Source organism: Vulpes vulpes, chromosome 16 (assembly GCF_048418805.1).
Source record: "Vulpes vulpes isolate BD-2025 chromosome 16, VulVul3, whole genome shotgun sequence".
Lineage (NCBI taxonomy): Eukaryota > Metazoa > Chordata > Mammalia > Carnivora > Canidae > Vulpes > Vulpes vulpes.
In genome coordinates, this window is record NC_132795.1 from 71,800,640 (window position 1) to 71,815,975 (window position 15,336).

General features: G+C 39.7%; 1 protein-coding gene across 2 annotated transcripts in view; it reads right to left on the bottom strand.

Annotated features, from left to right (window-relative positions):
* EIF5B (eukaryotic translation initiation factor 5B) overlaps positions 1-14,985 on the bottom strand; it is a 93,684-nt gene extending 78,699 nt beyond the window's left edge. The window contains exon 1 of one of the 2 annotated variants that reach the window (XM_025992461.2): positions 14,745-14,985. In XM_025992461.2, the coding sequence (XP_025848246.1) occupies positions 14,745-14,779 (35 nt within the window). In that variant the 5' untranslated portion in view covers positions 14,780-14,985. The remainder of the gene's footprint in view (positions 1-14,744) is intronic. The other variant, XM_025992462.2, reaches the window with a different exon arrangement.
* Between the last annotated feature and the right edge of the window lie 351 nt (positions 14,986-15,336).

The following is a 15,336-nucleotide window of genomic DNA, read 5'->3' on the forward strand; positions in this document are numbered from 1 at the left end:
AAAAGGTCTCTGACACTGAGAAATGGGGGTCTGTCATCTTCACTTTAACATGGGGCTGTGTAAATAATCTATAGACTATGGCATAAATGATGTTATAGTTCCTGGACCCACACCTTTCCCTGGCAGCATCTACTTCACGACTTTTGAGATATTCACTGACAAATTAATGAGGATGTCCAGACCACAGAGAGATCAAAGATGTTCCAGCTGAAGTCCCAACCAAGAGTTACTATCATCATACACCGGAAGTGAAGTGCCAAATGAAGTAGTCTTTAAGATGACTCCCTTACAGCCACCATTTATCTGCAATCACATGAGAGACCCCAAGTGAGATGCACCTGAGCCCAGTCAGAACCAAGAGATAATGATTTTTATTATTTTAAGCCACTAAGTTTAGAATGACTTATGATGTAAAAATAAATGGAGCACCTATGTATTTCTTCCTATTCCTAATCAATACCAAGGCCTATAAAAAATGGAAAGCACTTCTACAGAAAGAGATAAAATCCAAAACACAACACTCCTTCCTCTCTACTCACCCATGATGGAAAATATAAATTAACCATAATCTCAAAGCACTGAGAGAAAGAACAGTCATGGATAACCGTGTTACTACCTCTTTTCACTTTACTTCGGTTTCTGCTCATCCCCCTAACTTTTATTAAGATTTTGGGATGCCTGGGTGGCTCAGTGGTTGAGCGTCTGCCTTCGGCTCAGGGAATGATCCCGGAGTCCCAGGATCGAGTCCCACATCGGGCTCCTTGCATGGAGCCTGCTTCTCCCTTTGCCTGTGTCTCTGCCTCTCTCTCTCTCTCTCTCTCTCTCTCTCTCATAAATAAATAAAATCTTAAAAAAAAAAAAAAAGATTTTATTTGAGAGAAAGACAGTGCGTGTGCATACACATGAGCAGGTTTGGGGTGGAGGAGCAGAGGGGAAAGGGGGAGAGAGAGAAAATCTGAAACAGACTTTGGCTGAGGGCAGAGCCCAACTCAGGCTTGACTCCAGGACCCTAAAATCATGACCTGAGCTGAAATCAAGGGTCTGACATACTTAACTGACTAAACCACCTGGGTGCCCCTCATCTCCCCAACTCTCACCAACAGTAACAAACAAGAGGAAAAGCATAATGAGAAATCCCATTTTTTACTCCTAACTCTATCTTACCAACATTAGTAGCAATAAGGGAAGCAAAGAAACAGACCTGCCTATATGTCTTTTAGCATTTCTCCAATCTCCATCTCTTCTTACCCAGCATTCCTTGATCATCAACAGTTACATGTGCAAAGAAGAAAAATAAGACAAAAGAAGGAAAAGCCTCAATAATCATTGCTCCTCACTAGCTCCCATCACTGGCATAACCAGTAACTCCCAAAAGTGCTCACTTCCTACTCCCTCAATGGAGTTCTATCTTATACAACCCATTAATTCAGAGCTACCTATACATACCTTGGGAAGGGGGAAAAAAGCCCTCCCAGCTTACAATTTTTTTATGAACTAAGTTCTGACATCTTTAAAAGGTATAGGAAACCATACTGCTACTTTCATTGTACAATGCAAACAGAATATATCTTACTGCCTTCCACAAAATTCAGCCTAATTCATCACTTTCTAAATACCTATGTTAAAGTGACAGTGCAAGAACAAGCACAAGTATCATATTACAGACCCTCAAATACACATAACCTAAGTTCATTCATAGTATAGATTCTAACATGTCTAACTATAAAAATCAATCTAAGGCATTTTTTTCTTTCAAACTGGAGTACTCTCAATGCGAGTGAGGGAATACAAGGGGAGAAATGGGATGCAGGATTATGGGTAATTTCAGAAGTCTAAAAATTCTCTTGTTTTATCTGTTAATTTCAATTTGATTATTAAAGATTTAAGATAAACATACCACAAACCATACAAATGCCAATTTATCACACTGTACTGTCACAGAATATCAACCCGAGCTTCTGTTTGCAAACCTCCACTTGACTTAAGATGAAAGAGATCAGGAGCAAACTTAATATGTAAACATTTAACCAACAAAAGAGGTTATAAAACAAAACTTAAAATCATTAGTTCAAATTGAAAAAGTTATTAGAAAAACTGAGTGCTTGCTGAACTCAAAAGAAGTCCATTACGGAGGCAGTATATTCACAATAAAATGGTCAATTTAGAGCCTGCTACTCAAAAAATTACTCCATGATAAGCAGCATCAATATCATCTCATTAGAAATCCAAAACCTCAGGTCCCACCCCAGACTCAGTGAATCAAAATATCCATTTTAACGAGATCCACAAGTGAATCACATTAAAGTTTGCGAAGCACCAATTTAAAGCAGTAACACAAGGGCGCCTGGGTGTCTCAGTAAGTTAAACATCTGCCATCAGCTAGGGCCATGATCCCAGCGTCCTGGGATCAGAGCCCCAAATAAGACGCTCTGCTCAGTGGAGAGCCTGCTTCTCCCTCTCCCTCTGCCTGCTGCTCCCCCTGGTTGTGCTCTGTCAAATAAATAAATAAAATCTTTAAAAAAAAGAACAACATAACGGAATCGTCTTTCATGTCAATGCTGCAAATTTAAACTTAAAAAAAAAAACTTATAGTTCTTACTATTTGATACGAGTATTTGAGGTCTCACATTTGCATAAGAAATACAAGTTTATATTTAGCATTATGCCTGTAGTTATATATAAATGCTATTGATAACTTAGGCTAACACTCTGAATTAGTATCTTAAGAAAGGACATAATTTATGCTCTAAAGTAATTGTTCAGGGGATCCTGGGTGGCTCAGTCAGTTAAGCATCTGCTTTAGGCTCAGGTCATGATCCCAGGGTCCTGGGATCCAGCCCCACATCTAATAAGGGTCAAGTATCCAGAATATACAAAGAATTCTTAAAACTCAACCTTAAAAATACAACTTAAAAATGAGTAAAGAACTTACACAGAATTTGTCCAAACAAGACATACAAATTGTTAGTGAATACATTTAAAAAATGTTCATCATTAGTAACCAGGGAAATGCAAATCAATACCACTTCACAATTACTAGGATGGCTATTAAAAAAAAGGGAGGGGGACAAATGCACTGGCAAAGGTATGAAGAAATAAGAACCCTTTTACATTGCTGGTGGAAATGTAAAATGGTGTTGCCACTGTAAGAAGTCTGGTGATTCTTCCAGCAACATTTTTCACAAAACTAGAACAAATAATACTAAAACTTAAATGGAACCACAAAAGACTACAACTAGCCAAAGCAAGCTTGAAAGGGGGGAAAAAGCTATAGTATTCACAATCCCTGATTTCATGACATACAAAGCTGTAGTAATCAAAACAGTACGATACTGGAACAAAAACAGACATACAGAAGAGCCCTAAATTAATTAAATTATATGATTAATTAATCTATGACAAAGCAGGCAAGATATAAAATGGGGAAAAGACAGTCTATTCAATAGTCCTGGGAAACCTGGACATGTAAAGAACAAAACTGGACCACTTTCTAACATCACACACAAAAATAAATTCAAAACAGATTAAAGACCTAAATGTAAGACCTGAAACCATAAAATTCCTAGAAGAGAACACAGGTAGTAATTTCCCTGACATCAGCTGTAGCAACATTTTTCTAGATGTCTCCTAAGGCAAGAATATATTGGACTATATTGAAATAAACTTGTGCAGTGAAGGAAACCATCAACATAACCTAAAGAAAACCTATTGAATGGAAGAAAATATCTGCAAATGATATATCCAATAAGGAATTAATATTCAAAATGAATACAGAACTTCTACAATCCAACACACACAAAAAAAACCCCAAATAATCTGATTAAAAATAGGCAGAGGACCTGAAGAGACTTTTCCAAAGACATCTAGATGGCCAACAGACATAGGAAAAAATGCTCAACATCACTCATCATCAGGGAAATGCAAATCAAAAGCACAATGAGTTATCACCTTATGACTGTCAAAATGGATAGTATCAAAAACACATTAAGTGTTGGTGAGGATGTAGAGGAAAAAAGAACCCTCGTGCATTGTTAGTGGGAAAGTAAATCGGTACAGCCACTGTGGAAAACAGTATGGAGGTTCCTCAAAAACTTAAAAACAGAAATATGGCGGGACACCTGGGTGGCTCAGCGGTTGGGCACCTGCCTTTGGTTCAGGTCTGATACCAGGATGCAGGATCAAGTCCCACATTGGACTCCCTGCGAGGAGCCTGCTTCTCCCTCTGCTTATGTGTCTGCCTCTCTCTCTCTCTCTCTCTCTCTCTCTGTGTGTGTGTGTGTGTGTGTGTGTGTGTGCCTATCACGAATAAATAAATCTTTAAAAAAAATAGAAATACGATATGATCCAGTAATTTCACTAGCTACTTACTCAAGCCAAATGAAAACACGAATTCAAAAGGATATATGCAACCCAATATTTACTGCAACTTTATAATAGTCAAGATATGGAAGTAATCCAAGTGTCCCATCGACAGACAAATTAATTAGGAAAATGTGGTATGTGTTTAAAATGAAATATCATGCAGCCATAAGAAAGGACGAGATCTTACCATTTATGACATGAATAGACTGAGAAGGTATTATGGTAAGTGAAAAAAAGTCAGATTTACAAAGACAAATACCATATAATTTCACCCATGTGGAATCTAAAAAAATAACCATGAATAAATAAAAAGCAGAATTAGATCTATAAATATGGAGACCAAATTGATGGTTGCCAGAGGGGAAAGGACAGAAGAATGGGTAGAACATGTTAAAAAAAAAAAAGAGAGAGAGAGAGAGAGAAAAGCACATGATCATCTCAGATGAAGAAACAGCATTTAACAAAATCCAACACTTTTTCATGGTAAAAACATCCTACGAGCTAGGAATAGAATGGAAATTCCTCAACCTGGAAAAGGGCATCCATGCAAAACACAGTTAACATCATACCTAATGAGTAAATACTGAAAGCTTTTCCCGCTTAAGATCAGAAACAAGGGATCCCTGGGTGGCGCAGTGGTTTGGCGCTTGCCTTTGGCCCAGGGCGCGATCCTGGAGACCCGGGATCGAATCCCACATCAGGCTCCCGGTGCATGGAGCCTGTTTCTCCCTCTGCCTATGTCTCTGCCTCTCTCTGTGACTATCATAAATAAATAAAAATTAAAAAAAAAAAAAACAAGTACATTAAGAAAAAAAAGATCAGAAACAAGGATGTCTACTCTCCCCACTTCTAGTCGACATTGTACTGCAGAATCTAGCCAAAGCATTAAGCAAGACAGAGAAGCAAAAGACACTTAGACTAGAAAAAGTAGAAACTATTTGAACTTGCAGATGACATGACCACGTACATAGAATCCACACACACACAAGACCATTTGAGCTAATAAATGAGCTCAGTATGACTGGAGGATAGAAGATCAATATACTAAAATTAATTGTATTTAAGTAAGGCACTAGTAATGAACAATCTGAAAATGAACTTAAAATAATTCCATTAGCAATAGTGTAAAAAATGAACTAAATGCTTAGGAATAATTTTTTAAAAGAACGGCAAATGTTGTACTCTGAAAACTAAAAATCAATCACTGAAACTGAAGACCTAAATAGGTGGAAAGACATCCTTGGTTCATGGATTAGAAGGCATAATATTGGCAATACTCTCAAAATTGATCTACTAAGGATACGCAATCAATCCAGTCAAAATCCTAGATGCCTTCTTTTTTGTCGCAGAAACTGAAGTCAACATTTTGTTGAAATGTTATTCCTAACATTTGTATGGAAATGTAAGGGACACAGAATAGCCAAAACCATTTCAAAAAGAAGTTAGAAAAATCACAATTTCCAATTTGTAAACTTACTACAAAACTACAGCAATCAAGACAGTGTGGTACTGCCATAAAGACAAAAGACCTATGGAACAATATCGAGTCCAGAAAGAAACCCCTACACATGGTTGATTTCGACAAGGAATTAGAATACTCAAACATCTAAACATAAAAGCTAAAACTATAAAGCTACTAGAAAGAAAACATAGTCTGCATGACTTAGGATTTGGTGATAGTTTCTTAGCTCTAACACAAAAAGCACATGCAACCAAAGAAAAAATAGATAAATCAGACTTCATCAAAATTAACCTTTGTGCTACAAAGAACACCATCAAGAATGTGAAAAGACAGGGACGCCTGGGTGGCTCAGCGGCTGAGAGTCTGTCTGCCTTTGAGCGTGATCCCAGGGTCCCAGGCTTCCAGCATGGAGCCTGCTTCTCCCTCTGCCTATGTCTCTGCCTCTCTCTCTCTCTCTCTCTCTCATGAATAAATAAAATCTAAAAAAAAAAAAAGAGAGAGAGAGAGAATGTGAAAGGACAGGGGCACCTGGCTGATTGAGTCAGTAGAGCATGCAACTCTTGACCTCAGGGTTGAGTCTGAGCCCCACACTGTGTGTAAATATTACTTAAAATCATTTTAAAAAGGGGGGTGGGAACGACAACCTCCTAAAGGAGAAAATACTCCACAGAATGGGACAAAATATTTGCAAACCATATCTGATAAAGGATCTGTATCTAAAATATATGAACTCATATTCTTCAAGAATAAAGAAGATAATTTAAAAACAAGCAAAGAATCTGAATAGACAATTCTCCAAACAAGTTTACAAGTGTCCAATAAGTGCATAAGGACATACTCAACATCTTAAGCCATCATGGAATGCAAACTAAAATCCCAGTAAGACACCACTGAACACCCACTAGAATGGCTATAAATGGCAAAGTCAGCTGATAACAAGTATTGATGAAGATGCAGAGAAATTGGAATTTTAATACACTGTTGATTGGAATGTAAAATCGAGCAGGAACTTTGGCAGCTCCTGAAAAAAGTTAACTGCCTAGCAGTTTCTGAAGAAGTTAAACACAGTTACCTATCACCCAACAATTTCACTCCTAGATATAAACCCCCAAACTGAAAACATATGTCCACACAAAAACTTGTATAGGTATTTTTATAGCAGTATGATTCATAATAGCCCCAAATGTGGAACCCCAATGTCCATCAACAGATGAATGGGTAAATCAAATGCAGTCTATTCATATAATCTTAGAATGTGATTCTAGACTCAGAAGAAATGCCAACTACAGTTATCATCAGTCATATCTATTAGCTTCACCAAAGCTCAGTACCTGAAGCCTAATGATATAAATTTGAGTTAAAACAGTACTCAATTGTATTTTTAAAGACTACTATATAAAGTTTACAGTTTGAATAAAGCTTCAGAAATAGAAAAGCCAAACCAAGATTTTAAACCTCAGGAGAAAGTATGTTTCTATCACCAAAAGGAGGACTGAAAATCCATTTTTCCAAAAAATAACTGCTACCCAGTGAAAAATAGGGATTCCTCTGAAAGAACATATCTGAAATGGGAAGAACTAAAACATTAAATTGTCATTGCTTTCACTTTAAACATACAGACAACAATCAGTTACATAATTAAATTGGTTACAGGAAAAAGAAATTCTTTAAAGAGATTTTGACACTGATTGACCTACAGACAATGGCTGTCATTTTTCTATTTGCCCTTCTTTTTGAGTTCTTAATCTTTAATAGTTGTTTCACCAGTAAACATCCTACGCAGATACTAATTTTTCTTTGGAGAGTCTATATTTTGGAATATCAAGATTTCTTAAATCAGCTACCACACCACAGTAAAAAGCTACAGGTTCTAGAGTCAGATTTGGCTTAATAGCTGAGATTATAAACCTCTAGCACATTATTATATTAAATTTCACTTTCCTCTTCTATATATTATATAGCTCTTAAATCTACATATAATAGCTTTTAAATCTCTATACTTCTCCATTCCTCCCAGATTCTCAAACTAGTTATAACATGGTTATTGGTTCTACATTAAATACTTTCATTAAAATTACATAAATACTGTGGTTACTGCTAGGACAAGCTGCATTACTGTGATTAATACTGTTTAATAAGGTTCAAAATACCCATGTATTTTGTACTATAACTTTTCTATAGTTCTTATTTGTCACAGGGCATAAATTAGAAAAGGTGAGAAAAAGGAGTCATTTGGGTGTGACTAAAACATTTGAAACACTAAAACACTGAAAACATTTGTACTGTCTTTAACTTTCTCTCTACTCCTCCCCTTCTTTACTATTTACCTATTATCACAAACTAATAACCTAATCACAATGTAGTCCTCACCCTTTACAAAGCTAATTCTAATAGAATTAGAATTAATTCTAATTAATTGGCCGGCCAGTAGGCTGGTCAAACACAAGATAACCATCTTAAAAGTTTTCTTATTAAGAATAAAAAAATTACTACATTAACAGCCATCAAATCATAGGATATCTAGAAATAAGCCAAACAAGAAATAGTCTAAAGACCCATATTTAAAAAAGAAAAAATTTTACTGGTATACAATTAACCAAATAGAGAAGCATGTCTTACTAGTAATTTGTTTACCACTATATTTGGAGCACCTAGAACAACACTTAGCACTTAAGTGATTAATTAGACAATTTCTTGAATGAGATGATTTAATACCAAAAAGATGTCAAGTGTACTAAATATTCTAAAAACATAATGGGACTCTCAATTAAAACCAATCCCAAAAGATTTTTAATAGAACTTGATAAATTCACCTATTACATTAAAAAAGAAAAATAAAAATAAAATAAAATAAAATAAAAAGAAAAAAGAAAAATCATAAATGGGTGAACTTTCAAGAGTATGAACTTGACTACAGATGTCTTAAGTTGCCCTTGAGTAATTCTTAAGCATTTTGATTTTCTGTTAGACAAACATTAATGATGGTCAAAAAGCTTGGAAAATGTCTCACAAAGCCCCAAATCAGCTGTCCTTAAAGTAGTCCCCAAGATCTGTTCAGGGGGTCTAAACTAATTCAAGAGATCAAAAGTATTTTCAAAATAATACTAAGAGGCTATTAGTCTTTTTCATTCTCATTTTCTCACAAGTGTACAGTGGAGTTTTCCAGAGGTCACATGATGTGCAATATTGCTACAACACTGAATGCAGGAGCAGATGATAACCAAGCTCTCTTCTACTACTAAGCCAGACAGGTGGTTTGCAAAAATGTTCAGTATCAGTCTTCTCATTATTTTTTGAAAACAATTACTTAACAACGCTACTTACGTTAATATGTAATGTGTCTATTACGTTTTTGTTTTGTTTTTTTTAGTAAACTCTTTGCCCAAGGTGGGGCTGAACTTGCAACCCCAAGATCAAGAGTTGCACACTCTAACAACTTAACTAGCCAGGCGCCACCTCATTTTATTTTTAAATTTATAACTATTTGGGACCCTGGGTGGCTCAGCAGTTGAGCCTCTGCCTTTGGCTCGGGGCGTGATCCCAGAGTCCCAGGATCGAGTCCCACATCAGGCTTCCTGCATGGAGCCTGCTTCTCCCTCTGCCTAGGTCTCTGCCTCTCTCTTTCTCTCTGTGTCTCTCATGAATAAATAAATAAAACATTTTTAAAAAATAATAAATGTATTAACTATTCTAAGACCTTTTAACTTGTAATATAGTAAGTATTCCATATAACTTACCTACATAGCAAAAATCTTTTCAGGTCCTTAGTAACTTAAGAGGTTAGAGGGGTGCAAGGACCAAAAAGTTTGAGAACTGCTGTTCTAACCCAACCACTGACACTCAGTTCTTCAGTTAAACAATGTTTTGCTTACCTTATAGATCAAATCCAAGAATGAAAGAAACTTAGATAAATAAAGCACAACTAGTGGGCAAGCAACATCAAAAACAGCTGCATCAGTTCCCCAGAGATCACCATTAAAGAAGGCTAAAATTACTACAAGCTAACAATGAAAGTTTGTCATCTGCTTTTTTTTTTAAGATTTATTTATTTATTTATTTATTTATTTATTTATTTACGATAGACGGGGGGGAGGGGGGGGGAGAGACACAGGAGGAAGGAGAAGCAGGCTCCACGCCAGGAGCCCAACGCGGGACTCGATCCCGGGACTCCAGGATCGCGCCCTGGGCCAAAGGCAGGCGCTAAACCGCTAAGCCACCCAGGGATCCCGTCATCTGCTTTCTTATTCATTTATGGCAAAGTAGGACTTCTCCTTCCACATAGCAATTTCCTAAAGTATCAGTACAAGTTAAGTCAAGAAAACTCTTGGATTATAGATCTTTTTCTCTTTTTTGATCTGATATGTAGAGGGATTTTTTTTATTATTAATTCAGGTATATACAAATGAGAAATAAATTTCTTTGTTGAGCTAGACCATTTGGACTGTTTGCCACTTGGCCGACTCCCTCTCTGGAAAGCTCTTGACTACCAGCTATACTCAGAGATCCTTCTGGGGAGGTTCTTTAAGTAGAGCACCATGTCTTTTTTTTTTTTTTATCACAGGGGAGGGACCCTGGTACCCCAATCATACCTGACTAGAATAAATGTCTAACATTAGGGCAACCATCTAAAGGTTAGGCAACTGGGCAGCCTGCGTGGCTCAGCAGTTTAGCGCCGCCGCCTTTGGCCCAGGGCGCGATCCTGGGGACCCGGGATCGAGTCCCACGTCGGGCTCTCTGCATGGAGCCTGCTTCTCCCTCTGCCTGTGTCTCTGCCTTTCTCTGTCTCTCTCATGAATAAATAAATACAAATCTTTAAAAAAGAAAAAGAAAAAGAAAAGGTTAGGCAACTGTTTCATAGATAGCTAGAACTTAAGAAACCAGGGAATTTAATTTGCCAGTAATGATAAGAACACTAAGTTAAAACAAATAGAGGAGTCACTATATTGGTTCACTGCTGGTGTACAGAACCACAGCAAGAAATAACCAGATGCTGAACATACCCTAGAACTCTATGAAATACTTCAAGGCCTTGTAGTTCCTGAGTAACATTCCCACCTTCATATCTGATGGTGAGACAGATGAAATAATTATCTTCCTCCTGTATCCTTTTTGGGGGTATTAATCCTATAAAGGTGACATACCAACTTCCTTATAGTCTGAAAAATATAACTACCACACTTAGGGGATCAAACAAAAAAGGGACCAGAATAAAGAACTGGAGGCTATGAAAAACTAACCTAGATCCTGATAAGAGAACGTCAGTCATACTGTGCAAACAGAAAGAACAGAACATCACTAGAACATACAAGATCTCATAACGTATATTGGCCATATATTTTATACGATCTATAGATACTGAATCTTAGCCCTTATTTCACCAAGAGTTTCTCTAGTCTACTGAAAAGTCAGGAAAACTTGCTGAATATCTTATTAAAATCTCATTCGGGGGGAATGCCTGGGTGGCTCAGCGGTTTAGCGCCTGCCTTCTGCCCAGGACGTGATCCTGGAGTCGCGGGATCGAGTCCCACATCAGGCTCTCTGCATGGAGCCTGCTTCTCCCTCTGCTTGTGTCTCTGCCTCTCTCTTTCTCTGAGTCTCTCATGAATAAATAAAACCTTTAAAAATCAATCAATCAATCAATCAATCAATCTCATTCTCAGAATTACACAAGCCAGAATAAAATTTGAGAATTTTTTTTTTATTTATTCACGAGACACACAGAAAGAGAGAGGCAGAGACACAAGCAGAGGGAGAAACCGGTTCCATGCAGGAAGCCCAATGTGGGACTCAATCTTGGGACTCCAGGATCACGCCCTGAGCCAAAGGCAGAGGCTCAACCACTGAGCCATTCAGGCATCCCGAGAATTCAGTTTTTAAACAAAAGTCACTAATACAACAAAACATATGTTCCTCAAATAAAATTAGATACTCAGATGAAATAAAGCCTAATTTTATATGAACACCAAGTGGTTGAGAAGGTAAAATAAGGATTAAATGTAAGGATTAAAACAAAGTATTTTTTGTTCTTTCCAATCCGAAAAGTGACTTGATGCCCTATCTTGGTAACTAATAAGCAGCTGCTCATTTCTCACCTAGTTTCTACCCAGAAATATGCTCAACTTAGCACAGCTTGAAAGGGAAGGGGTGGTAGGATGAATGCAAAATCTATAAAGTGGGGATCTTGGGACACCTGGGTGGCTCAGCGGTTGGTCGGCTGCCTTCGGTTCAGGTCATGATCCCGGGATCCAGGATGGAGACCCGCATGCGGCTCCTTCGAAGAGCCTGCTTCTCCCTCTGCCTATGTCTCTGCCTCTCTCTGTCTCTCTCTCATGAATAAATAAATCTTTAAAAAAGAAATGTGGGGATCTTTATTCAAGAGAGTAAAACCAGATAAGTATCTTATTTTACACAAACAAAAATATTAATCCTAAAATAGAGCTCTCTCCTAGACTTTCTTCCCAAACTAGGTCTTTGTTTCTTTTACAAATATGCAAAATATCCTTGAAGAAAACTGTATTTAAACAAACAGAAGATCAAAGCAAACTAATTCACAAGTAGTAGAACTTCCCTGTCCAACCCCTGCTGCGTATCTTCGCTGTTCTCCTTCCCTCCAAAATACCTTACAAGGCATGCCAAAGTAAAAAGGCCAAGTAGTTCCAAGTCAAAGGAGGACCTCTGCAAAACCTGGGATTTCTTAGATATTTGAAAAGCATTCAAGCAAAGGAGTCCATTTAGCATTTGAAAACCACCAAAACTTGATACTGGCATATGAGAAAATAATTACAAATTACAATGTAATTTTCAATTACATTGCCACCACTTTCCCTTAAAAATGAGCCAAAATATAAGACCACAGATTAGTGTGAGGGAGGAAAATCAGTAGTAGCATTATTTCTACACTACCAAATCAATCATTCAACAACAGGCTCCAGCGTCTGCACTTTATATCACTTATCAAAAACTTTATTAATCAGTAAGAAACACTTTTTCCTAAAAATAAACAAAAGTATCTACCCTCAGAACAGTTTTTTTTTCCATTATGAAAGAGCTTAGAAAGTAAAAGATGTAAATAAAGAAATAACACAGATATGTATTTTTTTAATCTACAGAATGGAGTTCTGTAATTCTGAACCAAACAAATGGAAGCGCAAAAAAAAAAAAATTTTTTTTTTAAATAATGAAATTAAACTGAGCGAATACTCAATAATATTTAAGAAGTCCTTCTTACTATTCCTTAGGCTTGATGATAGCATTACAGTTCTTTCTTCCCTCAAGTATTTATCTTTCAGATACACCTAAAGGATTAACACATGAAAATTGAGATGGTTTTAAAATATCTAGTAGAGGGCAGCCCCCGTGCCGCAGCGGTTTAGCGCCGCCTGCAGCCTGGGGTGTGATCCTGGAGACCAGGGATAGAGTCCCCACGTCAGGCTCCCTGCACGGAGCCTGCTTCTCCCTCTGCCTGTGTCTCTGCCTCTCTTTCTCTGTGTCTCTATGAATAAATAAATAAAAAATCTTAAAAAAAAAATATCTAGTAGATAGAACAGAAATAATCATGTGAGAACTATGATTGAAGCTGGCTAATTGCTATACGAAGCTTCATTATATCAAATATATTTTTTGTACACAGCTGAAGCGTCAAAACGTCAGTCAAAAGAGAAATTTTCGTCCCACTAAATCACCCAGAATTCTGCTTATTTTCTCTCATTTACCTGGTCTGATTAACAGGTTCTAGTCTGCAAGCCAATTAACTGCCTCCAACAGACCTGTAGCTGAAATACAAGATTCATCTTGCTGTCTTTTAATTCTACTCATCAGCTAGGTGAGTGCCAGGTGAGCAAACAACACAGGAATTTATCATTAGTAATCTTATTTTAACCTCAAGACCTGATACCCACTTTGTGTCAAAATGAACTACCATAAGTTGTTGTTTTTGGTGGGTTGTTTTTTTCTTTTTTTAACTTTACTCTCCCCTTAGTATCCGAACTAAATTTGGTCAGTGGTATAAAAGGTGAAACATAACAGACGTTCACACCCCCCACCCCCCAGCTAGTAAACTCTGAATAAGAGTCAAAGAATTCAATAGAATGCGACACGCAGAAATGTTGCAAAAGTCTCGGGGTACGTAACTCTCCATACACCCTTACACTCCCTCCCCCCCTTCCCCCCCCCCCCCCAAAAAAAAAGCCTTTTAACTGGTTAGAAAGGAGAGACCCCGGTTGGTTGGTTTTGTCTCCTCCTCCTTCCTTAGGGGGAGGTGCTAAAGAGCAAAGAAATCACCAAAAGACAGGCCGGAAGAAGGAAAGCGAAAAGCATGGAGTCTGGACAACTAGACGTTAAGTAACTGAGAACTATAACCAAATGATAGGAAGTGAAGAGGGAGCTGCCTGTGAAACACCTCCCTGTAACCCCAACTCACCTGAGCGGCTCAGACTTTACCGACCTGGCTGAAGGCACACTCACACTCCAACTCGCCTCTCCTCAAGTATTCGCCGGTACAAAGGCACGGAAAGAACTCTTCCTGACCCTCGCCAATCGCAGCGCCGCAAACACAACTCAGGCTGGCCGCGGCCACGCTGGCCGGGCAGTCCCTGGGCCAGCGAGGCCACCGGAGCCCCTCCCCGCGGGGCAGGGGACCCCCCAGACCACCGCCCCGCCCCTGAGGTACCAGAGCCCTCCTTCCGGGCCGGACGAGGAGCAGCGACCGGACCGAGTCTCGACTGAGGAACCCGCCCGCCGCCGAGGCCCTCCGCGCCGGTCCGGAACTGCGGTCGTGGCCCCGTGCCGCCCATTCGGGACCCAGGCCCGGGGCCCCGCGGCGCCGGGCGCGAGCCTCGCCCCCGGGCCGCCCCGCGCCGGCCGAACCCGCGCGAACCCCTGAGCTGCGCCGGACGCCGCCGCGGACCCAGTCACTGGCTACCTGTCTTCGCTCTTGTTTTTCTGCTTCTTCCCCATCGTGTGTCAGCGGCGCTCGCGGCCCCAGCCCCTCTATTCGGTCTCTCACAGCCCCGCTGTCCCCCCGCCGACTTTGGTCTCTCCGCGGCTCGGCTCCCCTCGCGCTGCCGCCGCTCGCACCCGGCTCTCCACAGACCCGCGCACTGGGACAGGGCACATATGGTGTGAGCTCTCAGTGCGCAAGCGCATCGCCCCGCCGCCTCGGCGTGGGGACGCAGGGCGCGGCTCATCGAGAGCTGCGCTTCGGGTAGAGCGTCTCCGGCCGACCCGCCGCCAGGCGGGACCCGAGCGCCCCCTTTCCGCAAGCGTCCGCCGCGCGCGGGTTACAGCTGCGTCTCCCGGTTCTAGAACTCGGAGACAATGAGGCTGAAAGCTCCAGCTCAGCGGCGGAACGCAGGCTTGGAGTTTGGAGCTCTGTTCGGAAGTCGGCCTTGCGCTTCGCTTCCACCTCTCTATCTTCGTATTCTCAACCGCACGCGGGTCGCTAAAGAACCACTCTAGGTCATATATCGAGGACACATTGGGCCTCTCGATAACGTCCATGAATTATCAAGTCT